The following is a 27848-nucleotide window of genomic DNA, read 5'->3' as shown; positions in this document are numbered from 1 at the left end:
GTGTGTTATGAATATTCCGCCCACACTTTTCAGCTTCATGCACTACAAACTGACAGAGAGACAAATGACTTCACTATTATCTGAAGAACCTCTGGAGAGGATGGGCAGACTGGCAGTCCATATAATCTTATACTGATAGCATAAGAGAAAAATATAAAGTATTAGCTCACTGCTAGCTACATCAGAACTGATTAAAGAAAAAACATTAGATAATGTAGGGATATTTTATAGTAGTCATGACACTATAAATCACTAGAACAGAAAAATAAAAAGAGAAAATTTATTGACCTTACTGTGAAATCATTAAACTCTCTAAACTGTCAGATATGTTCCAGGTCCCATAAGGGATATAACACTAATGTACACGCCCTGAAATTACAAAGAAAAGAAACAAATGCTCCAAATTTTGATTTTTTTTATGATTCAGTACGTGTTGACAGCAATTCCCACCAGCATACTGCTCACATTTTTCAGTCCTGCTGAATAATATAATGCATCTTCTACTGTTTCCATGACACATAAATACAATAAGCATAAGTTGTAACAAATCAAATCAGTTAACTAAGAAGAAACAAGAGAGTTTTTCCTCAGGTTTCAGCAGTGAAATATAATTTTACAGGTCTCTTCACTTATGTTGAACTGTGATGAGTTTCATCATATCAGTGGCTGAGATGTTTGGTACATTGACAACATATACAGCTCATTATTTTTAATGACCCCCACCTTTTCAGTCTCTTACCGCTGGCTTTGTTCACACTGTCGCTGCTCTTTCTGCCGGCACACACCCCGTTTTACCACACCATCATGAAGCTAGAGGCCTTGACATCATGGAGCATTTTAACATTGAGACAGTAAAATGAAGATATTTGTAAAGTTAACCTGACAATTTTCCAACACAAACCAAGATTTTTAACATTTCAGAAAGCATTTCCTTCCTCATGGTCTATATGAGGGACTTGGTTGTTCACAGTAACAAGCAGCCACAAAAGAGCAGCTCTGGGATTTTTGGGCTTTCCCCAAACTAGAAAAACCCAAAGATGCAGAAACTCTCTTTGCATAAATGTTTTTGCTCTGCTTCTGCACAAAGTTTTGTTATACCAGCTCATGCTCATGCTCTTTCTGGTTGCGTGATTTTTTTTTTCTCATTAGTTTTTCTACTGTTCCATCTGGCTTGACTTGCCCAGCAGTCTCACTGTTTATTGTGTATTGAAAAATAATGCAATAGTTAAAGTAAAGCATTCATGTAAGATAAAATATCTCGTCTTCCTGGTATTAAACATTTGATTTTCTTTGTGGCTGTTGGGCATTTCAGGTTACTGGACGTGAAAGCCTAAAAAAAGAATCATCAAGGCCTGTGAAAATAGCAGAAAGCGATGCTGATGTAAGTGAATCATTATGCTCTCAGGACCGTTTGATAAGCACCCTGTTTATGTCTCTGTCTTTTCTTTAAGATCACCATTTCCGACTTCTTACAATCCACTACAGAGAAGCAGCTGACTTTGGTCTGACTTAACTGTGTATTTCAGTGTGGTTTGTGTGTGTGTGTGTTCTTAAGTCGTGGTAAACAGAGGCTGTGCAGGGAAGGGAACGTATGTACATTGCAACACTGTGGGGACACCCATCCACGCTGCACAGTGAGGGCCTGAGAGTATCGACCACAGCTTTTATTTTCCTCCCTGCAATTTAAAGGGAAAAATACATGTAATGGGAGTTTTAGATGTTGAGCTGTTAAATTTTTCAGTTTGATTTGCCTGATCCTGCTTCTCTCATTCTTTGTTTTCTGCTGAATAGAGGTAAATAAGATGGATGTCCTGGCTTTTCATCATTAGCATTGTTCCACTTTAACAATTTATAAGAAATTGCCAGTAAATTTGTCTGAACAATGAATATTTCATGCAATTAAAAACAACAATATACGGCAGCAAAATAAAAACAGCTTAATTATTAATTGAACAGAATGATAAATAGATCTGAGAAAAAAATGCACTGTGTGAGAAAGACTCTGAACTTGGCAGTCTTATGTTGTTTTCATAAACACATAACCCATTTCTGGGAAAACAAATCTGTCACTCTCAATAAACACGGTTTTCTCCAAAAGTGAATTTGAAAATATGGATTTTTGATTACGATTACTCATAATGGGCATTACCCGATCTTGCCCCCAAACTAGACAGTATAGAGCCTTTTGATATTTCTCACTGCACTGATGAGAGGAATTCCTCCGGGCTTTTCAAATAGATGAGCCTTATTGACATATTTATAGACAGCCTAGACTACAGTAGACGATCAATTCGTCTTATCCGTCTGTGTTGTTAGAATATAGTTCAACAAAGACAAACACAGAGCGGGCGACCTCTGTTGTAAACAGATACTGTATCTCATCAGCCCTGTGACTGTTTAATCTCTTTCCTGCATGTTCTGTCTGTGCTCTGATTTATTATTAGAGTTTAAAAGAGGATATTAAAAAGGAGAAGTATATGCAAATGTTCTTCCCGCTTTTCTTTGATACTGGATTTTCCCCTTTGTCTCTCTCTCTTTAGGTGAAATTAAGCCGACTGTGTGAACAAGACAAGATTCTGCAGGAGCTAGAGGCCACAATACGCACTTTGAAGGAAGACAAGGTTTTTGTTTTATACATTGCACATTTTTTTTCTCATATTTACAGCATTTAAATGTGTGTGTTAGGTTGTATTGGTGTGGTCCATAAATGTTTTCTTGTTATGACAGTGTCTTTCATGTCCCTATCTAGGACAAGCTGGAGTCTGTGCTGGATGTTTCCCACCAGCAGATGGAGCAGTACAGAGATCAGCCAGCCCATGCTGAGAAGATCGCCTACCAGCAAAAATTACTACAGGAGGATGTGGTGCACATCAGGGCTGAAATATCCCAAGTGTCCACAGTAAGATATGTTCATTATGGTCATAATGAGAAATGCAGCTTTTTTGACTGTTTTGTTAAAGATAAAATATGCAATCCCCCCCCCTCCAGCCCCCTCAAACAAACAACCCAGACAGTCTCCTCCACTACAAACATTCTACTACATGTGTTATGTTTTTATTGGTTGAAAACAAGATGTTCCCTTCTATTTTTAGTTGTTCTCTTTTGATGGTTTCTGCAACTGGCACCGTGTTTCAGGTTGACTGTGACTATCAAAATGAGTGTTTGGGGACAAACCTTGGGTCCAAAAGGAAACTCATAACTCATAAGTACAGTCCTCTGTCACTCTGGAAGATGTCAAAATGTTGATAAATATTCAAAATATTCAGTGTTAAAATGAGAAATGCTGAGTTTCAAAAGAACATTTATGTCAACACAACAAGAAGATGTGGGATGCCATGGCGGAGAACACAATAATAAAATGTTTTGTTTTCAGTGTCAAGACATTTCCAACCACATTCATTTTGTTCACAAATGTGTGACTTTCATATTGAGCAATCATTAAGATCTACCAGTAACTTTATCTGATTGAAAAAGAGTAAGAAGTGTTCTGGCGTGAAAACATACTACGACTCGAATCACTCATGACACCTGCTCTCTACTACTCCCTTCTGCCTCTCACTACACACTGTATGTTTAAAGTGAGATGACTACAGTATCTGAAAGCTGCTTCTTGTCTTATTATAACACGGAGTTGTGTTCTGTAGGAGATGGAGAACGCATGGAATGAGTACAACAGGCTGGAGAGAGACGTGGACTGGCTGAAGTCAGCCCTGCAGGGACAGATGAACCGCAGTGATCTCTCTCAGGTCTGTGGCTCAGTGATCTCTGCTCACACACACAAGAACTCATTCTTTCTCATGGATGGGTGTGTGTGGGAATGAGTTACAGAGGATGGAGTGCTGAGATCATCACACACAGATAAAGTATCTGTTCAGAGGGGATTATGCATTGATTTCAAATTCAAAAGAGATGACTTATTATCAATTGTATAAAAGGAATTTAACAGAACGAGCAAATGAAAATGTATATCTGTGTGTGTGTGTCTGTGGATATCCATTATTTGTTTCTCTGTGAGCAGCAAGAGAAAATCCAGATCAGGAAAGAGTTGTGGAGGATTGAGGATGTTATCGCAGGCCTCAGCAGCAGTAAAGCCAACTACAAAGTCACTATCTCCTCTGTGACCAACCCAGGTGAGATTAGTGCTACGCCTACCCAGAAGCCTGACACCAACAGTTCCATGTGTACAAAGCAAATTATGTTTGCTTGTCTGTGCAATGCAGCTCAAGCCACGTGGTCATGCTACTGTAACTTAAAGCCCTTAATGTTATAGTCAACGCTGATGCCTTCAACATTTCCCATGGGAAAAGAAAGCACCGTCCTTGGAGTGAGCGTGTATTCATTTTGCATTTTTGTGTACACTGACTTCCCCAGAGAGGAAATTTGTGCCTTCAGTGTCGGTGTCATCAGTGCCTTCTGTGCCTGGAAGTCCATCTGCTATGGAGATGAGATTGTCCCAGCAGCAGCAGAGCAGCCCCCACCTCAGCCCCAGTAGCCACCACCCCACAACCGCCACCCTTTCCCCCAGCCTCAGCCAGCAGCACCACTCTACAACCATCACCACTGGGCCTAAATGGGTGAGTGACCCATGCTGCAGAAATAAACTTCAGCTGGTTCTTATAAAATGAAGGGCGTGTATGAACACGTAGTCTTTGTACTACTAGTCATTTGTTTTGTACAGTACACCATTTCCTGTGTGTGACAACATATCACATGATTATTTGTGATGCCATACGGAAAGCATTTCCTCTAGTTCAGTATTTACATCTACATCTTTTTTCAGCTGCAACTGCATTTATATTCATTTATTAAATTGTCTGTTGATTTTTTTTTTGTAAGAAAATAGTGAGAAATGCCCATCACAATTCCTCAAAGTCCAAGATGATATCTTCACATCTTCAAATTGCTTGCTTTGATCAAATTCAAGGCCCCCAAATATTCCATTTACAGTGATGTAATATAGAGAAAACCAGCAAAGCCTCACAGCAGAGAAGCTAGAAGCTGTAAATGTTTGACTTTTTTCTTGATAAATGACTTAAATCATGAAGAATTTATCAAAATATTTGTCAATAGCTCTAGTTTTCTGATTTGCTTTATTGTATTGTAAAGAACTGAAGAAAAACATGGAATACTTTACTATGAGAGTCCACAAATCTTTGCAGGATAGAGGCGAAGGGAAATGAAGGGAGAGACTTAAACCCCTAAGCCAGCAATACGCTCCAGTTCATTAGTGCTTATGTGGCTTTTATGAAAGCCCTGATGTCACAGTTTGATGTCACATTTAAAGCATTTATCAGTTAGTTGTTCTATTGCAGGGTGAGGAAGACGTGCCTCCCAGACCTCCTCTACCTCAGCTTTACAGTCCTGATGAGCATCCCCCTGCTGTTCCCCCGCTGCCCAGGGAGACAACGGTCATCAGACACACCTCTGTACGTGGCCTCAAACGACAGTCAGATGAACGCAAGAGGGACAGAGAGATAGGCCAGTACACTAATGGAGACAGTAAGGTACATATCTGTGTATGTTTTGCGTGTACTGTTTAAAGTGTCTAAATGTCCGTTCACATCTGTGTATCATTTTTGTCTGTGTATTTTAGGTGGAACTCAGGCCTTTCCTGAGCGATCCTGAGCTTATGGGTGCTGGAGACGGCTCCAGCCACATCAGTGTAGCAGCATCAGGACATGACGGAGGTTACCAGACATTACCTAGCCGAGGTAAGTGGATGCTGGCACCAGTAGAGCTGATTTAGCTTTAGCATATTTACAACTTTAAATTTTTAAACTAGCACCTCACACATAAATCCCACCCACCAAGATTTTTTTTCACTATGATGCAAAGTTGAGAATTGTGTTTTAATGTTTGTTGGCTTCCCCTCAGGAGTGGCTGGCTCCTCGCTTAGACTGAATCAGTCTTCGAGCATTTCCTCTTATGTGACCCTCCGAAGAGCAGTTTCTGCTGCTGGCATGAAGGTGAGGCTCAGAATTAAACTAAAATAATCGGATCGTAAAGAGTGAATCACAGTGGGTATCCAGATCAGTGGAGAGACAGCACAGATGCAGTAATGACTGATATTCTATGTGATACCAATAAAATGTACTGTATGAATTCATTTACTGAATGTTAGTTGTTTTATATTTGGAGCATACATGTGCAGGTGGTTTCACAGGTGGGAAGTCAGTGAGGGATTCCCTTTGTCTGCTGGCATTAGTGACTTGAGAGAATGTGATGAAAAAGAGTGGATGAAATGAAGAATATAACTGTAAGAATTGGTGAATGGCAGCAAATGTAGTGGAGCTAAACTTATGTGCCAGATAATATTATAACTGTTGATACAGTCTTAACCCCCCTATTGTGTTTGAAAAGGGTTCACACCCTTAGTTTTGACAAATTTGACCCGTGTTTGAATTCATTAACTAGCACTGAAAAAAACACTAATTATCATCCAGTAAAATGTTTAAATCTGCTAAGTGACAAGTGACTTTTTATTCATCCATTACCATTATATATATATACATACTTACTTTGATATTTTATGTACCGTAGACCACATTTATCTTACAATGTACAAATCATTTTTAATTTAAAATAGGCACAATTCATCTTTTTTTATAAGACCATGAGGCTAATGATAAACAAAATAATTCCCAAAATAACTTGTTTGTATTTTCTTATACATTGAAGAAATGAGCAATTATTAATCTGTCATCTGTTGTGTTATGGATCAAAATTGATCCCATATACTTTCTAATGAAAAAAGGAAAAAAATGTCCATTTAATTTTCAAAAACAACACTTAATTTTGGTCACTCACACAACAAGTGTCATCTCCAGCATGGTGTGTGTGTGTGCGCACATGCGTGTGTGCACGCTGCGCCGGGTGTGTGGTGAGATGTGAGAAAAAAAGCACGAGAAAGCCCCTGCTTTTATACTGCTATACAGCTGGGGGAACAGGAGATGTGTATGTATGTGTGTGTATGTGCGTGCACATGCGTGTGTGCAAGCTGTGACGGGTGTGTGGTGAGATGTGAGAAATAAAGCATGAGAAAGCCCCAGATATATATTGCTATACAGCTGGGGGAAAGGAGATGTGTACGTGTGTGTGTGTGTGTGTGTGTGTGTGTGTGTGTGTGTATGTCAAAGGCTACTTTGGGGACAAATTTTGGACTAAAGACGAGTCAACTGGGGATGGCTTGTCCAACTAGGGACAAAAGTTGTGTCCACAATTGTCCCATATTTGCTGCCTGACACTATACAATTGAATTCAAGTCAATACGCTTTCTTGGCATGAGGCATAATTTTAATATTATTACACAATATTATTATACTATTATTATTGGATTTTATTACTATTATTTTTGTTTTGTTGTCATTTTTGGTATTCATGATGGTTTGGCAACATTTACTATGTATTTCTCTGCATAAACAATCCATAATTAGTACCTGGCCAAATTTGACCCATAATACAACAGGTGTAACTTTTTTTTTAATAGCCAAAAAAACCCAAAAATGATCAAAATATGTTTTATCGTATTCAGTAGACCATTGTAGAGGATGTAATGAAGCCTGACTAAGCCTGATATGACTATCAAAGACAATTATTAATCTCAAGTCATCATATGGAAGTTAAAAGTATATTTCACACATCTAAACTTGAAAACAGGTCAAATTTGACCCACAACACAATAAAATTTGAAATTTGAATCGGCAATAATTAAACAGCATTATTTTTCAATCACAATCTTGATAAGTTAGAAATCACATTGTTAAGAACTCAAGTTCAAATGTTTTTATGTTATTTCTGGGGAAAAAAATCCATGATTTCAAAATAATATTATGTTTTTACGTATTTCTGATTTGATACAGTGACAGACTTTGGTAAAATGCATCTTATTCAAGTTTGATCTTAAATTGAGAACTTTGTTACGATACAAATATATAGACATACAATAAAGATTAATACTGAATTATTGCCCTACTAATAACCAACTACATATATTAATTTTGTTATAAATAAGTATTGTTCTGGAGAAGAAAGATACATTTTGCTTTTGGTTCTTTAAGTATGTTAAGTAATGTCTCAGTTGTGAAAACTGGATTGTGCACTGAGGTTCTTTTTCATTCCTTTAGCCTCTCTGTTCAATTTGGTTGTTTTTATTTTTTTTCCATTCGCCTTTTGGTTTTATTATCAAGTCTCTTTCCTCCCACTTCTCTCAGGAGAGACCAAAAAGTGCCTTGGAGCGCCTGTATTCTGCGGACCCGGTGCAGCAGCAGCAGAGTGGGAAGATGAGTGCTGATGAGCAGCTTGAGAGGATGAAGAGGCACCAGAAGGCTCTCGTCCGACAGCGCAAGCGTACCCTGAGCCACGGAGACCGCCATGCCTCTTCATCATCGCGCCCCTCATCCTCATCCTCACGCCCGCTTTCAGCAGACTTGGGATCAGTATGTTACTAGAGCAGCATCACACGTCACACTCTCACGCATGACGACAACCAAACAGAGAGTGGTGATCTATCTACAGTAGTAATGCATGCCTTTACTCAGTGTAGACGGTCTTTTCTCTGTTACTGACATTACAAAAGTTGATAGTAATACAGTAAATTAGTGCAGTATGGTAATTCACTATGTGGCTTTAACTGTACTTATTTCATGTATGTTGTTTTCAGACCTACAGATAAGTTTATTACAGTTTCTGCTTCACAGACAGTAGCACAAAAAGTTTATCAAAAGGTTTATGATACTTATATAATTGTCAGAACACGTTTATTAAGTGAAATTAATTACATTTACATTGAAAAGGGGTTCTTCTTGTTATTCTTGTTCAAAATCTTTACAAATGATATATCTTCAAACATAGATAACACACTAATTACCTCAGACACAGGCCTTCAATGCATCTGCCCCTCACACTCATCCATTTCTGGGTATTTTTTTTTCCATTATTTTCTGTTATAGATCCTAACATTGCCTCACCCATCCTCTCACCTCTCCTCCATACTACCACACTATTGGTTTCCTATCACTGGCTTCTGCTTTCAGAATAACACCCAGTGTTGTCCCTCTTCTAGATACTAAATGTCTTCCATTCTCTTCAGACAGCCCATGTTCTGTGTGTTTACGTGTGGGTGCGTGTGAGAGAGAGAGAGAAAGCAAGTGCCTACGGGTTTTCTACAGTACTGACCAAAACATTGACACACTGAGCAATGCCTATTTAAGTTTACTCATCTCAACCTCATCATAACATCTCTGCTTGCTGGATTTTCATGACTCAAAAGAAGATAAAGATGGTCTGAGTGCTTGTAAATTGGGGCCTGTTTTAGTCCCATTTACCACCTCCCAGTCGTTGTAGGATGAAGAATTGCCTTTTATTTAGACAATACTAAAGTGTATGACATCCATTTCATATCAAAACATTGGTAAAGTGATATCAGTGTTTGCTCAGTGTTTTTTATCTGCTAATTAATCTTTAGTTATAAGATTTCAATTGTGAATGTTTGCAAATAAATAAACATTATTTTCTAATGAACTCATATTGCCATGTTTTTCATTTATTCTATTTTTTTCTCTGAATACATACGTATAGTGTATGTGGTTGTGTTTGATGAAACTCATCAGTATGAGCGACGTGATCTCTCCTGTTTGTTTCAGTGGTGTTTTGCTGTCCTACTTATCACTGTTGTAGATAATTTACAGCATGCTGTGATTTGAGAGTTTTCAATTTCATATAAGCATGCATACTCATATATGCATGTGCCCTCTATTTTTGCTTTTTCACACCTGTACACACACACACACAAACACACTCTCTGCAGTCTTTAAAATCAGGTTAGGATACAAGCGATAACTAGTGTGTTGCACAGTGCTTGTTACATGGGATTACGTGCGAAGGCAAGTGAAGTACTTTCACATTTAATTGTTAAACGAAACAACTTGTCAGCATCCTGCAATTTGTTTCACAGTCTTGTTTTTTTTTCCTGTGTGCGTTGTCCAGTGGAAGAGAGAGCAGGAGTTTGACCTGCAGTTGCTCGAGAGGGCTGTCCAGGGGGAGGAGGCTCAGGGAGTTAGGAGCGTCCAGGGGGAGGAAAGGCCACCCGAGCACAAAGAGAGACCCCGCTCGCACTCTGACGAATGGCTGACCTTCCGCTCCGCAGCTACAACCCCTCCCGCCCATGAGATCGACCTTGAACCACTAGAATATGACCTGGATCTAAACAAAGAGGTAACAGTAAGTTATCTTTGTTTCAGTGAAGAAACATTGAGCTCAATGTGAACACAGAAATGCAAGAAATTACCTTGAGCTGATCACCTCAGCCACATAAGACAGTAGCTATAACATTGTTAAACTAAGTCAGCCTGCTCACATGAAAAGGATTTATTTAGTAAATTCAGAGTATATGTTGACTGGTGCTTACTCTCTGAGGCAGACAAATGAGGTAGAAGAAAACAGACAGACATCTGATATTATTTAAAAATTTCTTCAATAAAATACTGTAGCTGTCAGTAGCTTTCAGCCCCTATAAGCAGCTACATTCCTCCTGGTCTGTGTTGTTAGATCTGATCTTTTTTGCAGTTTTAACCAAGTAGCTTAATATCCAAGAGCAGGCTCTCCCTTTATAGTGAACCAGTGAGCTAAATCTTTCTTATATCCTTGTGTGTCATTCAGCTCATCCTTACCCATCCATCTATTTATCACTACAGGATCATAAACTATATCTGTAAAGTGTTTTGTGGATTCTCACTGCTATTTTTTTTAAAATTTTAACAAATTCTCCACTCAGAGATCATCACTTGTGTAAATTCCTGGATGGCCTGAAAGAGCTAATGATTGTAAAGCAGCTTAGATCCTGCGTGAACTTGAGAAAACCCACACCATATCTGTTTTTGTGTAGCTGTCCAAGCCTCAAAAGGTGTTGATCCCAGAGCGATACGTTGATTCAGAGCCTGAGGAGGCCCTCAGTCCTCAGGAGGTGGAGGATCGTCATCGTAAGGTGGAACGCATCAAGAGCATCTTAGCGAAATCCAGGTAAATAAAATAAGTAAATTTGTATTCAAGTGCTGCTGATAAATGAAGCTGTATGTTGATAATCATTCTCCCTACAGAAGTGTGATCGAGCAAGCTGCTCAATTCCCTCAAAACTCTTGTCTGTGACCTCATTGTAGGTGGTCATGTGGCAAGAAAAATGCTCTTATGGCAATAAATGCATTATCACATTATTACCAATGCATCATGTTTCCTCAATGTGGTGTTTTATTTCTATGTGCATGGGACAGTGTGCAAAACCTAACACCGACAGTGTCTGTGGACAAGCCGGAGGCGGGGCTGGTGGCACTTGACTCGGCTCTGCAGGAGCAGGAAAGGATCATCACCATGTCCTACGCTCTGGCCTCGGAGGCCTCCCTCAAAAGCAAACTGGTCGCAGGTTGGTCATTCATATCACTGGAATAAAATCTCTCTTCATTTGACCCAGTGCTTGTTATAGGTTATACATCTTTGCTTTATAAAGGAGTGTGAAAAAATCTAGTTTGATGATCATTATTCCACAGAAGTACTTACAGAAATAATTATTACTGTATTTGCCAAAAAAAAAAAAAAAGAAGAAGAAGAAGAAGCAGAGCTGACAGTATCAGTAAAATTTTTCCCGGCATCAAATTGACATCTTTTGGTTGAAGAAGGGATAAAGAGAGGGAAGTAGCCTTTCAAGAATGCTGGATTGATGGTATGGAGATGAGAAGGGCAGAAGGTGCAGAGTCAAGCAATAAGGCTGTTCATTTCCTAATAACTGAACATTATTCCTTATTAGAAGCTCAGATAGTCTCTAATTGCAATCCGTGTAGAATCTTTCAGACAGGGGAGGAATCGCTTGATGAGGCCATTTTGTGTGCTGATCAATGACCCAGTCAAACTCTACTCTCCTTCTGCATACCATTGATGCTTCTTTGAACCTAGCTCTGAACCTGCATAAAAGACACTGCGCTCACTTTTCATCTCTTTCATACTCTACAGCAGGCAGGCAAGTTCATTTTCACTGTAGCTACAGCAGATTGTCAGTCTGCTTCGCTCACTCACACACACACACACACACACATGCGCACATATATCTGTCACACACAGTAACACTCAAGCTGTCAGAGTGTGTGGAAGCTTAATATGCACTGTGAGGCAAAGTCAACAATTATAACATTATTTCCAGCATTGAGAAATGTCAGAGAATATAACTGGTGGCATCTTGTCAGTGGAGAATGAATCAATGACTTTCTCTCCCTTTGGTGTTCAAGTAATCCCTGAATTAAAAGAAGAGTCTTTTTCACAGTATTATGCATGAGAGGCTTCAATAATGCCAGCATAAAAGCAGGAATATGCAGCACCGCAATTTCATGCAGTATATATTAAAAAGCAGTTTTGGATTGTTGGATTAGTTATTCTAAATAGATAAATAATTTGGTGTTTTGTAATTACTTGTCTGAAATATCGAAAAGAATCTAATTTTGTGCTGGTAAAATTAAATACAAAATATTAATGATCCACGCAAAGTAGTAGAAGTGCCTCTTCAACCTTTCATTGCTTTTTTCTCTCTGTTAAACTGATGAGATGTTCAAATGATGAAAAAGTAAGCTCACATCACACCAACATGCACACTATCGTAATTACTTTCTGGATTTCAAATACTTTCAGCTCATGGAAGAAAAAACGGAAGCAAAACAATGATACATATTACCTGAAATCACATTGATTTAAAGGAATCTGCACATAAAACGATTTTATTTGGACACACAGCTGGAAAAAACAGCAGCTCAGAAGTTGCTAAAAACATTTAAAGACACTGTTGATGCTACAGTATGAAGAGTTATGGATCTTTTTACATTCTGAATAAGAGAGAAGCACTTTTAAGACATCTTGGTTTTCATGATCTATTTGAAAATAATACTTATTTAATTACATTTCTTGTAATCTACATGTTCACATTTTTGAAATGATGGATTTTTTTAAAAAGTGTTTTATACTTGGATTTAACTAACCATTATTTTCATGATAATTAATCAATTGATTTCTTATTTGAATAATAGTTTTTTAGTGATTAAAAAACAGGGAAAAATGTCCAACAAACCAAAGATATAGACAAAGAAATTCAATTAACAAAGACATAAAACAGAGAAAATCAGCAAATCCTCACATTTGAGTGGTTGGAACCAGTTCTTTTTTTGATAATTGACTGAAATGATTAATTGATGATCATTAAAATTATTTCTGATAGATTTTATGTCGATTGGCTAATCGATCTAATAGTTTCAGCTCCAGTTTATATTGTGATATAGTAGTTATTCCTTTAATATTGTATTGTCGTAGCATTCCGCCATTGTGGGCAATGCTGCAGTGCAATGAGCAGGATGGCTTTATGGCAGTATTAGATTTGCAGAAACTTTGCATCAATGTGATTTGTTAGGTATTTCATTTGCTAATTTGCTGAATAAACAAAAACACACACTCCCACCTGGTTATTTTAACTAAAAAAAAGGTTTCTAATCTGAATATCCAGAAAAAAAAAAATATTGACATTGACATATAGAGTGATTTTATCCATGTTGCCCACTATGCAGAATACAGGAAGTGTAAAGATAGCTGACAGACATTAATCACTGTCGTACAGTAGTTGTGTGTTCTTTCAGAGACAGTGTGTGCTGCTGAACCAGTTCCAGCCTTCAGTATGCCCTTAAAGCTGGACATCTGACATTTGATTCAACCAATGTCATTTTCTCCCTTTTTCTCTTTTACCTCTGTCCTCTCCTCCGTAGTTCCACCACAGGCCCCTCCTCCTCCTCCACCCCCTCCTCCTCCACCTCCTCCTCTCCCTCCTGTATCTCTGGCGCCTCCCTCTCCTCTAAGCAACGGAATTCACTACACGTTTGTCTAATCCGAGAAATAAAGTAAGGCCTAACCGCATGTTTTACGGCACTAATGTTTTCATGGCCTCACTAATTCTCTCTAACAAGGGGCTCCGGTGTGCTTTGCACCTCACTGCATGCTTACTCCTCTGTTGTGATTGTAGGAAACACATCTTGTCTAGGTTAGGGAAGCCCTGCCTCTGCTCCCATTATAATCAAAACAAACATCTGCAGGCAGTCTGCTCATCCCACTGTGATAATTGTGTGTAAATTGTTTTTTTTTTTGTTTTTTTTGTACCACTGCCAAAATATTTATGGATGGTTGAGGAAAGAAAGGGCTCAAACGAACATGACTGCTTGTAGCATTGTGTATAATTAACAAAAGAGACACCTTTTGATTTAGCACCTTGACAGTTCAGCAGTCAGCACAGCTGCATTCCACAGCACCAATTAGCTCCCCATCTGTAGCCTAGCAGTGATAAGTCAGAAAAAAAACTCAACATATCACTGTTGTTACTGTAAATGCAAAAAGAAGGCTTGTGTCATTTTACCACCTTATTTAAAACTTAAATCCATCAGCCAAACTGACAGATATTTGATTGCTAAATTTTGTTTCTGAATCTTAAGTTATTCATTTATATGATCATAAACCCCCCATGAACTAATTAAAGTGATATATATACCTGGAGGGTGATAAAATACGTGCTGTACATGGGCACACATACATAAAAAATTCATATATTGCTAACTGAACACACACACACACACACACACACACACACACACACACACACACACACATAGTGACAAAACATCCATCGACAGTAGTTGTGTTTAGCCTTTGACCTTGTCATATCAGAAGATGTTCTGTAGCGCTCACATCTGCTTACAGGTGGTGTTGATGTTTAGCTGGTTTGTAAAAGTTTTCTTTGCCACTGTGACCACTGCTTAAGATCAGACTCAGAATTTAATACCTGGATTTCTTATTTCATATGACAATATCAGAACTACAGCAGAGACCACTGAACTGTAGTGTATCTGCACAACTTTTTAAGAACCAGTTATACTGCAGCATTCTTAGGTGATTTGACTGTGACAGACTGTAAAACCTTCAGTTATATCTTGCATTTTGAGGAAGAGTATGAGAGACTTTTTCTATGTACTCAGCAAATGTATCAGCACATCACATAGAGAGTAATGTTCACTCATTCTTCTATATATGAATTATATGGCTTTTCCGTCTGTGTAGTAGATATTTATTGCCATTGCCATTTTACGTCTGATAAAATCTTAAATAATTCTCCTTTAATGTCACTTTTAGTAATGTGTGTGTACTACAGATGCTTGGAGTGTTACAAGGTCTAGGTGGAGGATACAGGTTTATTTGACTATTACATACTCAATGTCTAGGAAGAGCATATTTGGTTAATGTTGCACATGTTTTTGGTCATGGTGGATTGACAACAACCTCTGAAAAGACAATAAGAGCCTGGACTCCCTAGTATTAATACATTTTTAACCCTTACATACTTTTAAGGTCAAATTTGACCCATTTTTACATTTGAGAGCAGTAAAAACACCCTAAACACCTTTATTTCAGTCAGAAATTTTGTAAAAGTGAGAAATATACAAAAGTGGAATATTTGTTGTTGTTGTTGTTGTGCAGCTTGTGCTACCGGGATAAATTTGACCGGTATTTATTAAAAAATTCAAAAATCCACCATTCAAAAATGATTTTTGCATTCCTGATTCATTCAGTGACAGTCATTGAAATCGTTTAGGTTGTTTTAGGTAAGAGAGACCATAAGAAGTGCAATTGTGAATGTTTTTTCTCCATAAACAAATAGCATAAAACCTTTAGAATACACTCTCTCTGCTCTGTGAAATCTTAATTAAGGATTAATCACCCATTTATTAAAGACTGATAAGGTATTTATGACAGAATAACAGATTTTAAGTTTGGTATGTAAGGGTTAACGGATTCATTCTCTTGTACACAAAAAAGAAAAGAAAATCCTGCTGTCATGTTTACACTGTGTTGTTGTCTGTTGAAATGTTGTCTTCTGTTCATGTACTTACTTTGTCTTTCTCTCGTCTCACTTCTCAGCTCAAGCAATTTCTGGACACTGAGGTGCTATTTCACAATGACAACAAACAGCTGGATTCTACAAGAAGAGAGGATTTTGTTTTATTCTGGACACCTTTCTATACAGCAGTAGAGGAACTGTAGTAAACATTTAACATGCTCTCTGAGGCTCACGCAGCATTGACTCGTTAAAGCGTTTCTAGTTGCTGAAAGCGACTTTCCCGAAGAAAACAGAAGACTTTGCTTTGGGAGCTGCTGTGCTTATTAACTATGGAGGAACTGTCTAACAAATGTTAATCTCATTATAATAAAAAAAAAATATTTTCTACACATTATTGCACTTTGAATTGTACATTGTATCATGGTGAAAAATTGAAACTAATATTTTCAAGGTATGACTGAATTGCTTTTACTTGCAGTGTGATCTCAACTTGGGACATTTATGTTTGTTTTTTCAGGTACAGAATGTTAAAAACAAGAGGTACTAAATGTGTCATGATGGTAGTATTTTTGTCAAAACTCAGATAATATTCTTACACCAAACCACTTGAAATATCATGTGTACGTATGTATCTACTGTAGCACTGCCAGTCTCCTTTTAGCTTGCCAAAATGAGTTTTATTTTTGCTTACATCTGGTTGAAAATAACCTTTAACATATTTTCTGTGTGACTGGGGAAGGTTGCACAATGGAAATTTATAAAAATGTGAATATTAAATATATTAACACAATGTTTTGTTCATCACATATGTATTTCTTTATTTTACCATATACAGTAAACTCAGCTATCCCACTACTCGAAAAACGAAGTAATCAATGACCTTTTGTCCTTCTATACCAGTGATAAAAAGTTGCCTGAATACAGCTTATACGTCCCTATAATTGACTTGATCAAGTCACTGGTGGCCACCACGTCAGCTCCTGCAGCTATATATGGTTGTTGTGTGCATATGAAGGGTAACAGTCTTACCTACTGCTCCTGTAAAGAGAAATCACTACACTGTGCAACATAAAAAGAAAAAGCTCTCCTAAATCAAGAGAAAAAGGACAATTTTATGTGATGTAATCAAGTGATACTCAGGAATTCCTACATCACTGACACCAGAGTAATAAGCTTAATGCTTATTTTGCCTGAGCTGCATTAAAAATTGTTTTAAATTATATTGAAAATGAATTCTTGACCTTGGAAACAGCACTACACTGATCATTGTCATTGACTGCCACTGTAGCGGCAGGACAGTGTTGCCCTGCTGCCTGCTTTTAGGGATTCGGTATTGTACAAAATGTAGTTCGAACTGTCCAGATCCCATCTAAATATTTTATTCTTGTTTGATTGAGAAATTAGGAAGGAAGAAAGGTAACTATTACTTAAATTATTTACTTTTAAGCTTACAAAAAAAGCCTTTGTTCTTCATTATATTTCACTGATGCATTTTTTCACCGTATCTTTATTCTAATCATGTACAAAGGAAAAGTACAAAATGTGCACTCATCATAGCTCCAAGATTCTCTTTGAACTTCCACATTGATTGCCTTGACCTATTAAACTTCATTCTATTATTTGAAAAAGGAACCAAAGTATGGCATGCTCAAAGGAGGTGAACTTTCAATACAAAAAAAGGCTTCTTGAAATGTTTCTTAAGTTCAAAGCTTTTTCCATCTCAAAAGGGCATTTTTAATTCTGTGTATTTTCAACCAAGAAGGTGGATACTAATAACTTTGGATTCTGAAGTACAGAATTCATATCTTTAAATCATGAACTATGTCTCCATTGCAATTGTAAAAGAAACCTCATAGATATACATGTATTGAACTTCTGATGATAAAAAAAAAAAAGAATTTAGAGAATATAGTATGTTTTTAAATAGAAAGTGCAACTGTGTTGTTATTATCTTGCTTAGAATCTTACAGATTTCAACACAAATATTTATCATGTTATATTTATCATGAATAACCCTGGTGCACGCACTTGATAGGATGTGATGCACACTTCTTTTAATGCAAACGGCGCCTCGCCCTCCTTCGCTTCTCTGATAGTGAGCCGTTGTGTTGCGGTTCCCTCCCAAGTGACATCTTTATCTTTAATTGGAGAGTAATTACTTTCACTCGTCTGCTGCGTGGCGTGCTTTGACAACACCTGAGAGAAAGGATGCACCTCCCTCAGCTCCACGGTGGGTGCAGCCACATCCTCTCTGCCTCCGTCTCTCCTCCAGGATCGGGGCCCCACTGCGCCTGCTGGCCCTGGTGGCTAGAAGACCCATCACATCCTCTGTTCTGCTTATTTTGCAATAAAATGGGATGTTTTTCCCTCCTCCTGCAAAAATTCACCCAAGACCCTCCACTGAGGATTGTGGCATTTCCATGTATTGACGTTTGGCTGGTGGTTCGTATACATTTGTTATTCTATGCTCTGGACTTCAAAGAGAATGAAAGAGGGCCTATTATGCTAATTGGGTCCTGTTCTGTTAAACGCAATCAAGGCCTCCCGCATTAATCCGTTACTAAATACTTACTGGCTTCAGAAATGCTTTTTCAGATGCCGAGAGACACATACTGCTCAGTTTCCTGACAGGGATGCTTGTTAGAGAGTAGTTTTTGTAGATGTACTAACTAGGTAAGCAGTAAGTAAGTAGCAGAAAATAAAATGTTACTTTTAAAATCACAAAACTGAGAGAGTCTTGTTCCAGTGTTCATAGTGTGCTTAAAGTGATGCTGGTCAGGTTAAGGTTTTGCTGCTGGTTTTTTTTTTTGCCAGGTTTCTTTTTTGCCAGGTGTATGGTTGAAAGGAAGAGCCTATTGAGACCATGCTGAGGATTTTGACCTTGTTCTCCGGTCTATATTGTTCACTACACTGCATTTGTAAAATATTCACAGCTTTCCCCTGACAGCAGCAGAGAAAGGAGAAATCCCACACTGATTCCCATTGATATCTATTTCCATCACATAAATATTATTGTTACTTGCTGTGAATGTCTGAGGATTAGACTACAGTGGAAACACAGCCGGCGCCTCCTTTACACACCATGGGGACCCGGATTGTAGTCCAATTGTACAAATGAAACCAAGGAAGCCGATGCAATAGGTGCTTTGATTTTAAAACAGTATTTTATGCTGTTTTATCATTTTCAAGCTCCACATATGGTACATTTTTTAATATGTAAGAAATGGAATGGTGATTTGTTGAATAATTGAAGAGTTAGGAATCACTGAATATTCCTCCTAACGTGCATGCATGCTATAAAAAGAATAGAGGGAAAGCTGAATTACAGTCACGCTGCACATTAACCTAACTATTTGCAGTAACTAAAACAATACCATTTGTGTCATCTTTTAGATAAAAAGCCATTGTGTCAAGGTTTTATAGTTCTTGAGAGATACAAAAATATAAAATATTAAGTCATACAGTTACTATCTTAATATATTAAACCAGTAAGAGGACACAATTCCTCCAACATTAATCATTAAGTGTGTGTTGAAAAGGTGTTACATAAAACAATAATCTTGTGTTCCTTAAACGGAAGGCTTTTACAATACCTACAGTGAATTGGGCTTTTTGTACATAAAAGCAATTGCTTTGTAAATGAAGCAAATGCCCCTGGGCCTCCTCTTTAATCTAGCAGCTCCATGCGCACACACACACACACACACACACACACACACACACACACACACACACACACGCATACTGAGCTAAGTGAAATTTACTTCATTCAGCGTCTCTCCTGAAAAGACTACAAATGCATCCGCAGATCCACAGTACAGTATCACAGTGACGCATCAGTGTTTTTAAAATACACCAGGCAGGACTCGTCTTGCAACTGTCAGATTAAGCCATAATTAATAAGATGTTTTGCTGAAATACTGCTACTGTTGTTAGCTCTTATGAAAAACAAGAAACTCACATATCCAGACTCCTGATTAGACCTCAAATAACAAAAAAATGTGGATTATGTATTAAGAAATACATTACACATATGCTACCACATATAAGTGTATTCATGAGTTGATATTTGTAGTATTGTTGGCACAGGCTGTGTGATGATGTCCCTGAAAACTATATAATTAGAATTGGCATGTTGCACTTCTTATTTCAACATGATTAATCAGTGGTTCTCTGTTAACTTGAAAGGAAATATTAGATCCTGACTAAACTTTGATGAAATCCAGAGTCACAAGTAAGAGATTTGGGTCAACTAATGAGAACAGAGCGTCCCACTTTGCAAGTCCAATTGGGAGAGAGACGATTTGCATGTATGCAAATAGTGTTTGAGTTAATTGCATAATGGCATTCAGTAATGACTAAGTTATAGTGGTTTGGTAGATGACGGTTCTTTACATCTTGACCGTGTCAGTGGTTGACCGTGTCATGAGCAGCACCATCTCACTGATGGCAGGTATGTAGGATTATTTAATCCCTTGCCACTGAAGAAGATCTTCATACAGTAAGTCATAGATTTACACTTTTCTCACAGTACACAACAATAAATATTCAGGACACTGTTGTGAACTGGAAAACTACAAAGCAAATTCACCACAGCCTGCATTTATATTCAAAAACTACTCATTTAAAATAACGACGTATCCATCACTTCATTTTCACATCACTTATCCTGCCTGGTGTCATGGTGGTAAATGTTTTCCCCATAACTCTCTAACTCCATTTGAACTGCTACTGTTGGTGTAATCTCTGTCTGGCACAGACTGAATAAAGCAATAAACATAAAAAAATAATGTCTGTAAAATTTTTTGATGATTTAAAAGCAAGTGAAAAGCAAAGGTGTTGCTCAACCCCTTGCAGAGCGACTGATGAATACTAAAAAAAATAAAAAAATAAAAAAATTCTGCATTCAAGTGAAGGAGGAGTGGCTGAAGCGTTGCCATCATCTTTGCCCTTGCTGGGTTTGTTTAATTTGCAGCGGATGCAGGGTTATACAACAGTAAAACATCTCTCCATAATGACCACATTCCATGACATGCAGCTTATTGTTTCACTCCACAGATCAAAATAGTTTGTGCACATCTGTAATTAACGTGTTAATCTGTCTTGCCACCAACACAACATGTCAGAATGAATTTGAAACAATTAAAAGCTCTGTTTCATATCCTGGTATGTTAACCCACATTTTCTGATTTCATTGGCTTAATGTCATGTTGAAGGTTTAAAGTTTAAAATCTTACTCAGAAGAAAAAAAAAAAAAAATGTAGATAATTGTGAATCCTCATCGAGAATACTAATCACTCTCTTCCTAAGCATGAATCAGCTGCACACCTTTGAAACCTGCTCTAGCTGCACTGTAATCAAAGCAGCCCCCACCTCCCTCCTTCCCTCCCTCCCTCCCTCCTCATCCTCACTCACTGACTGAATGGCGTTCTCTAATTAACCATGCAGAACAGGAGAAGAACACATGTTAATTTAATGTAACAAAAATGTTGATTTTCATGCACTCTCCTTTTCAAATATTTATGGGCTAGACTTGAATTTCAAGATGCATCAAAGACTCACAGGATATGCAAATGTGTCTGCCTTACCCCCCAACAAGTTGGACTGTCTTTTGCTATTCATGTGGGCTTCATTGCGCTACCATTTGAGCTATAAAGAGGAAGCCATTACAGTCACCTCTATAAAAATAGTAGACTATATTTGTGTTTTGAGAACTATCTGGCACCCGCTGGCACCTGCTCAGCTGCACCCATAAGTAATCGACTCTCACTGCTCAGGTTAAAGCCTTGTAATAGATATCAAGTCGAGCCAAATAGAATGAGTTGTGTCCTTTTGCATCACCATTTTTCTTCTGATGCTGATCAGATTATTGTTTTTGAAAGCAGCAACAATGCAGTGCAATGCAAAAACAGTAATCTATAAGAGTTGGGAGGATTTTGCTGCTAAGATGCAATCTATTACAATGACAGCCTGCATCAGAGTAAAATGCAGTTTTAACCACATTTAAACATAATTTAAAGTAGCACAAAAAAGCATAACCCTATGGCCTAAATAGTGGATTTCATTTTGTCTGTCCGGTCATTTGTTCGACGTCTGAATGTGTTTCCCACAGTGTCCAAAAGGTGGCGTATGAGACACGTGAAACACACATATCAGGCCGGTTGGTGAGAGGAAAAAGTCCGCTCTAAGAAGAGGCTTCACACACAGCAGATATCACATATGAATCATCATGCATGGATCTGCATAATACTGTATTAGATTGTCACCCAGATTATTCATGATTTTACCAAACAACTGTGTTAATCTGTGCGCGAGCTTCATGTTGATATAAAGTAGGTGACAGGTGTTCAGTTTCACTTCAGGAGGATCTCAAGTTCAAAGTGTCCGCAGAACAACTGAGAAAAAAAAGTTTATTCTCGGGAAGGTAAGTCTTTTTTCCTTCTTTCTTTCTTTCTTTCTTTCTCCTTCAATAAGATTTCAAATTTACATTCACACACACACACACACACACCAGACACTGAAGACTGTGCGGCCCAGTGAATGAGAAGGGAAAATAAAAATTAGAGGGACTGAAAAGTGACATACAGGAAATTTAACTTAGGCGTGTAAAGGTGTGAAGCAGACGCGCGGCTGATGGAGCTGTGGTGCGATTTACTTCACCTTAGAAAGAAAGAAAGAGAGAAAAAGAAAGAAAGAAAGAAAGAAAGGCGCACAGGATCCTGATCTGATGAGATGTTGTAGATGACTTCTATAGCCAACCCCCCCCCCCTTCCTTCTCACTCTTTCTTTCTCCCCCTCTCTCTCTTTCGCCCCCCCCCCCCCCCCCCCCCTTTCCATGTGTCTCTCCGCTTCTCCTCCTTCCTTTAGTTCTATGTGACTCTGCAGTTAACAATCAGAATTTCCTCCTGCTGTCTCTTCTCTTTGTAAGTAACTTTCTATTCACATTATATGATACGTGACAGACAACTCTGTGACACTTGCATGTTGAATAACGGAGTGATGGTGTTTTACTGTATGTTGGGCTTCAATGTTGCTGCTGATGTATAGCTACAGATTACAACTTTGCCGTCATTTGTGTTGTTCTTTTTTTGGGGGTGCTTTTTTCTGATGGACTGAGAATAGTTGCTGTTGTGTGTTTGGCACACTGTGGGCCTCCTCCAAGCTCGGTGATAATTTAAAACATATGCTCATTCAATACGGATAAGTGTCTCATTGTTAGAAGCTTCTGTTTTGGCGAGTGATCGCAACCTGTGGGTCTGCCAGGTCAGCCGCTGGACCTTTGCTTTCATTTCAGATGCCACATGACTTTTTTTTTCCCTCCCGGATCTTTTAAAAAACATAATATAGATTAATTCAAATCTGTCAAACACACTGTTAATTGGACATGTATTAATATGCTGATAACACGACTATTTGATTACAGCTTCTGTATTAAAAGCCCATATTAAATTTTATTCAAAAGCTAAACAATAAAATGTGTCAGTCTGTGAAGGTTTGTGAATATTAAAGGCATAAAATACTGATAAATGTAAAGCTGGAAAGTAATATTTGTTCTCGTGTCATTGTCCTTATTAGAGATATTTTAAACAATTGCACAATAATCAGTATTTTTGTCTCTGAATTCGGGCTATTAATTAAAAGAGTGTAACTCTCAAAATTGACCATGTCCATGAAGATAATTCTTCTACTTTTGACATGTTCTTTAAATGTAATAATTTAATTGTCTGATAATAAATAGACGGCGTGGAAATAAATGTTAAACGCTCTGCTTGATTAGGACACTATGATGAACGTATAGGATAAATAATTATCTTGAAATCCAGACAAGCTGTGGTGCACAATGTGATGTAGAATTTGCAAATATTTGAGGAGAACTTGGAAATATCTGGATATCTGTAAATCAAAAATATCTCTTATATGACAATCTAAAAACACGTCAAGAACAAGAGAGAGGAGTCTTGTGTTGATATATTTTTGTGCTGCTTTCATTTATAAAAAATAAAAATAAAAAATCTCTTGTATCACACAAGTCTAAACTGGTGCCTGAACTCTTATGTGTTTCTCTCACCTGCTCTCATTATCCCGCATCAGCCGGATCTATTTGTCTTTTGCATTTTTGCATCACTTTCACTGAAGTTAAAGAGGTCAGTGCGTTATTTTTCTTCTCACTTAACAAATAAAAAAGCGTCAACAAAGGAAAAAGCGTAACATCTCTGGGGGGGTGGGGGGTGGGGGGGGGATATCATCCTTAACTTTGCAGTCGCTGTGTAGCCTGTAAGTGATGTTCATATAAGTAAACTTATTAAACTGACTAAACTGCGGGCAGTAACAACCATCCTCCCTGTCTCCACTTTTATTTCACCACAAATCTCTCTCTCTCTCTCTCCCCCTCGCTCTCTCTCTCTCTCTCTCTCTCTCTCTCTCTCTCTCTCTCTCTCTCTCTCTCTCTCTCGCATCTCTTGTCTGGGAGGAGGAGGGGGAGTCCTGCCTCTTTGCCTTCCTCAGATCAATGCCCTGGCCACTCACTTTCTGATGTTGCACGACGGGAAATGCTTTGAATACTTGCGACATGGCTGCGCGCATTGATTGCCAAGATTGACAGCAGCTCTACCCATCGTCTTCTCTTGTCTGAGAGAGAGAGAGTGAGAGAGAGAGAGAGTGAGATAAAGAACAGATAGGCGAACAACAAAAGGTACTTGTAGTTTTGGACAGCTGAACTTCACAGAGAGTGTGCGGGATCTCCTCATATGGCCCCGTGTGAGCAGACTTAAGTTTTCGCTCAACAGATAGCCCCAGTGATCATTTTCTACAAAGTATAGCCGAGTCTAGCTGTCTTTACGCACGGGAAAGGACGCACAATTATCTTCTCCCCGGCTGAGATCATCAAGGTAAACAACACGTCTGCTGTACTTTTCAACATGCTCTATGTTGTCTTGATATCTTCACTCAGTGTTTTATTGCTGATTTCTAAACGTCGAGCGTGCTGTCAGCTCAATGTTCCGTCACGTTACGCGCATTTCGCCTCAAAACATTTCCAAAAAGTAATTTATGTGTGAAGCTTACACGGGTTCGCACATTTTGTGACGGGTAGAAAGACTGGCGAACTTTAATTATTGTGATTATTTGGTGCGTCGCTTTCACCAAAACAAGCGAAGTGCACGCGAGACGCGAGTGGCGCGTTACGTGCTGGCTCGGAGGCGCTCGAGCTCGCCGCAGAATCGGCAAATATGTGTTAAATTCATCATCTAACTTCATCTTAACTGAACTCTGTAACAACTTGAAGCACTGTCTGAAGGTTTGACATCATTCTTTGTTTTATCTTTATCTGTTTCAGCAACGTGAAGCCGTGCAAGCGGACACGGGCTGTACAGTTTAAATTGCAGCGTTAAGACCGATAACACTGTGGCCGAGCTTCGTAAATAAGTGGTGATTGTTAGTCTGTTAACTCGAACTATTAAATATCTAAACGTTGTCGGCGCGTTAGAGTCTGTGTTTACATGTCCCGTAACTTTCTTCTGCTGGTGGCAGTTTCACTTCTGTCCACACAGCGGTACCATTCATTGACAATGACGTGCGCCCTGGTAGGTTTCCTGTCTCTGCATGTGAGGTGGACAAGTTTATTTGAAGCTTTCGCTCATGTCTCATTATAACTAAATATTCCAGGGCTCTTTCTTCCCAAACTGCCTTCTCACTCGTAGATTTTTCTGTGATTTTTTTCTTTCTTTCTTTTTTTTTAAAATTTACAGAAACCTACAGTCTAGTCTGGCCCCCGTTTAGCCTGGGAAGTTGCTCTTCTTTAACTTTCTCGGGAGGTCAGGGGAATTGACCTCTAAAGAATGCATAAGTCATAAATTAAATTCAACAATCGCAAGTCTTGTCCATTTAGAGAAGATGTACTTGCACAGACAGTTTTCCATTTAAGCCGAAAGCTCTGAAGCTCGGCGCTGTCGGGCTGAACAGACAGAAGTTGTTCTGTGAATAGTGCAAATGTACCCAATGAGTATTAATTGTTTTCTTGCTTTTTTATGCGGTTGTTGCTGCTGAAAGACGATTCCGACAATTTATCACCGGGCCTTATGTTAGAATAAACACTGCTTGAATATTTTTAGAACACAATATAGACTTTGATTATTTTTAAGAGCTGGGAAATTACAGAAAAAAATCTAATACATTGTCCATGAGGGAAAAAAATTATTTGTCACAAACTTTATAATTAATTTCCAGATTTATCATAAATTGAGGCGTTTTAAGTGAAATGTCATTGAACAAGCATGAAACTGACACCGTGGAGATGGCCACTCATTTTTAAGTGTTTTCCAAATTTAGACACAGTGTAGAAAACGAGCCTTTAAAAAAAAAAACTGCTCCAGGAGTTGTGACATTTCAGTAAGCAAAGAATCAGAAACTGGGAGCTTTTTTTTTTTAATTGAATTGAACAGTTCTTCTGTTTATTAAAAGCTGAGCACGTGCGTTTTGTGACCACACAAATAACACACCTGTGGCTAATTAATGAAAACATAATTATCTCTCGCGTTTTCCTTGCTAAAAACTCCACACACACAATAACACTTCTTCCGAGTTAAAGAAAAAAAAAAAAAGAAAAAAGAAAACCAATCTTCTGCGCTCGGAGTAAAGTTCAGACCATTTGGTGTTTTCTTTTGAACAGTTGCTCTTAATGTAGCTGAGTGAACGCAGGTTTCCTCATAAGGTAAGGCGGTTCTGGACACCAAATGCAAGTCTAAATGGCACATTTATAATTAGACTGCCCATTCAGCACATTGTCCTGATTGCTATACAGGGACACTCGGCTCTGTCTCTATAAGAGTTTGTCTCTGACGGCTTGTGCAGCTCAGCGTGTCGCTCGCCAAAAGAGCGAGAGAGAGGAAAGAGTGAAAAGCGCCCTTTGATGCCACAGAACCGCACTTAGCTCTTATTTAACATCTCTCATATATTTTTGCACAGGGGAACTACCGGCATCTAAATTAATTACCTTATTCCTTTGTACACCTCCTTTGCAAACGTTACATGCAACTTGAATGTGCATTTTAAGCACCAGAGAAATTTGAAATGTTCATAAATTTTCTGGCAATGCGACCATCTTCAAATAATCTCTTGCTGTTTTTTTTTTTTTTATTATCAATATTGCCCGGGACATTTTTGCTTTTCTTTTGCAGTAATTGCAGTCGAATTAACCTCTAAAGGCAGTCAATTTGCGGGTGCGTGATAGTTAACCAGAAATGCAGGGCAATGATATCATATTTGTCATATTTCATACTGACTGGCCTTGCGCATTTTCTGTATTTTCAAGGAGTAATCTGCGAGTGGATCTCGGGGTGACTTGAGGTTTTTGCAAGACTGAGAAAGACAGCATTTCCCACCTGGACTCAGCATAAGATATAGACTCGCTGAAGCTGATGTGCCAGTAAGTTCAAAGATTTTAGGACTTTCATTTTGGCATGAAAGGGAGAAGCCACCTAGCTCATTTATGTCTAAACATATCCTGCACTCTGTCCAAGTCCAATGTCTCCCGTGTTGCAAGAGCAACTTTGCTACTGGGAATCCTTTTTTTTTTGTCCCATCATGAAACATTGTGATTATTGCAATTTTTAAATATTATATGTGTTATTGAGTGGAACAGAAATGTTGTGGATGATCCCATTATGACATTTATTTACTCTTAAGTGCCACGAATTGAATTTACTTAAAGATTTACTGTTAATTGTCCTCATCATCTACAGGTAGGATTTGTTAAAACTATATTGTGCCAGCAATTAGTGAGATCAAAGAAAAAAGCAGGAGCGAAAGAGAGAGAGAGAGAGAGAGAAGGAGAGAGGGAGGGAGGGAAAGAGAGAGAGAAGGGGGGAAGGGATGCAGAAAGAAAGGTGCTTTATTGTTTGCATATCTTTCTATATCTTACCCTATATATGATGATGCTTTTGGTTAATGC

The 27848-nt window shown here is 38.3% G+C and overlaps 2 protein-coding genes across 23 annotated transcripts in view; both read left to right on the top strand.

Moving 5' to 3' along the window:
• The window catches only part of plekha7b (pleckstrin homology domain containing, family A member 7b), an 81241-nt gene extending 64382 nt beyond the window's left edge, over positions 1 to 16859 (top strand). For 13 of the 14 annotated variants that reach the window (XM_042406745.1, XM_042406694.1, XM_042406804.1 and 10 more), the window contains 15 exons: positions 1313 to 1381; positions 2541 to 2621; positions 2750 to 2899; positions 3645 to 3746; positions 4019 to 4130; positions 4372 to 4574; positions 5313 to 5504; positions 5594 to 5711; positions 5875 to 5966; positions 8211 to 8435; positions 9985 to 10212; positions 10883 to 11016; positions 11265 to 11413; positions 13785 to 13916; positions 15982 to 16859. In XM_042406745.1, coding sequence (XP_042262679.1) covers positions 1313 to 1381; positions 2541 to 2621; positions 2750 to 2899; positions 3645 to 3746; positions 4019 to 4130; positions 4372 to 4574; positions 5313 to 5504; positions 5594 to 5711; positions 5875 to 5966; positions 8211 to 8435; positions 9985 to 10212; positions 10883 to 11016; positions 11265 to 11413; positions 13785 to 13903 — 1974 coding nt within the window. In that variant the 3' untranslated portion in view covers positions 13904 to 13916; positions 15982 to 16859. The remainder of the gene's footprint in view (positions 1 to 1312; positions 1382 to 2540; positions 2622 to 2749; positions 2900 to 3644; positions 3747 to 4018; positions 4131 to 4371; positions 4575 to 5312; positions 5505 to 5593; positions 5712 to 5874; positions 5967 to 8210; positions 8436 to 9984; positions 10213 to 10882; positions 11017 to 11264; positions 11414 to 13784; positions 13917 to 15981) is intronic. The other variant, XM_042406752.1, reaches the window with a different exon arrangement.
• A 5258-nt stretch (positions 16860 to 22117) lies between these two features.
• sox6 (SRY-box transcription factor 6) overlaps positions 22118 to 27848 on the top strand; it is a 141058-nt gene continuing 135327 nt past the window's right edge. For 3 of the 9 annotated variants that reach the window (XM_042411192.1, XM_042411183.1, XM_042411124.1), the window contains exons 1-2: positions 26411 to 26609; positions 27210 to 27323. The gene's annotated coding sequence lies outside the window, so the exon portion shown is untranslated. Of the gene's footprint in view, positions 22326 to 22802; positions 22825 to 24407; positions 24790 to 25121; positions 25197 to 26410; positions 26610 to 27209; positions 27324 to 27848 lie in introns of those variants that run through there. The other 6 variants (XM_042411133.1, XM_042411143.1, XM_042411170.1 and 3 more) reach the window with 6 other exon arrangements.

This window comes from Thunnus maccoyii, chromosome 1 (assembly GCF_910596095.1).
Source record: "Thunnus maccoyii chromosome 1, fThuMac1.1, whole genome shotgun sequence".
Taxonomy (NCBI): domain Eukaryota; kingdom Metazoa; phylum Chordata; class Actinopteri; order Scombriformes; family Scombridae; genus Thunnus; species Thunnus maccoyii.
The sequence above is the reverse complement of the archived record's forward strand: the minus strand, read 5'-3'. Positions and strand labels throughout refer to the sequence as shown.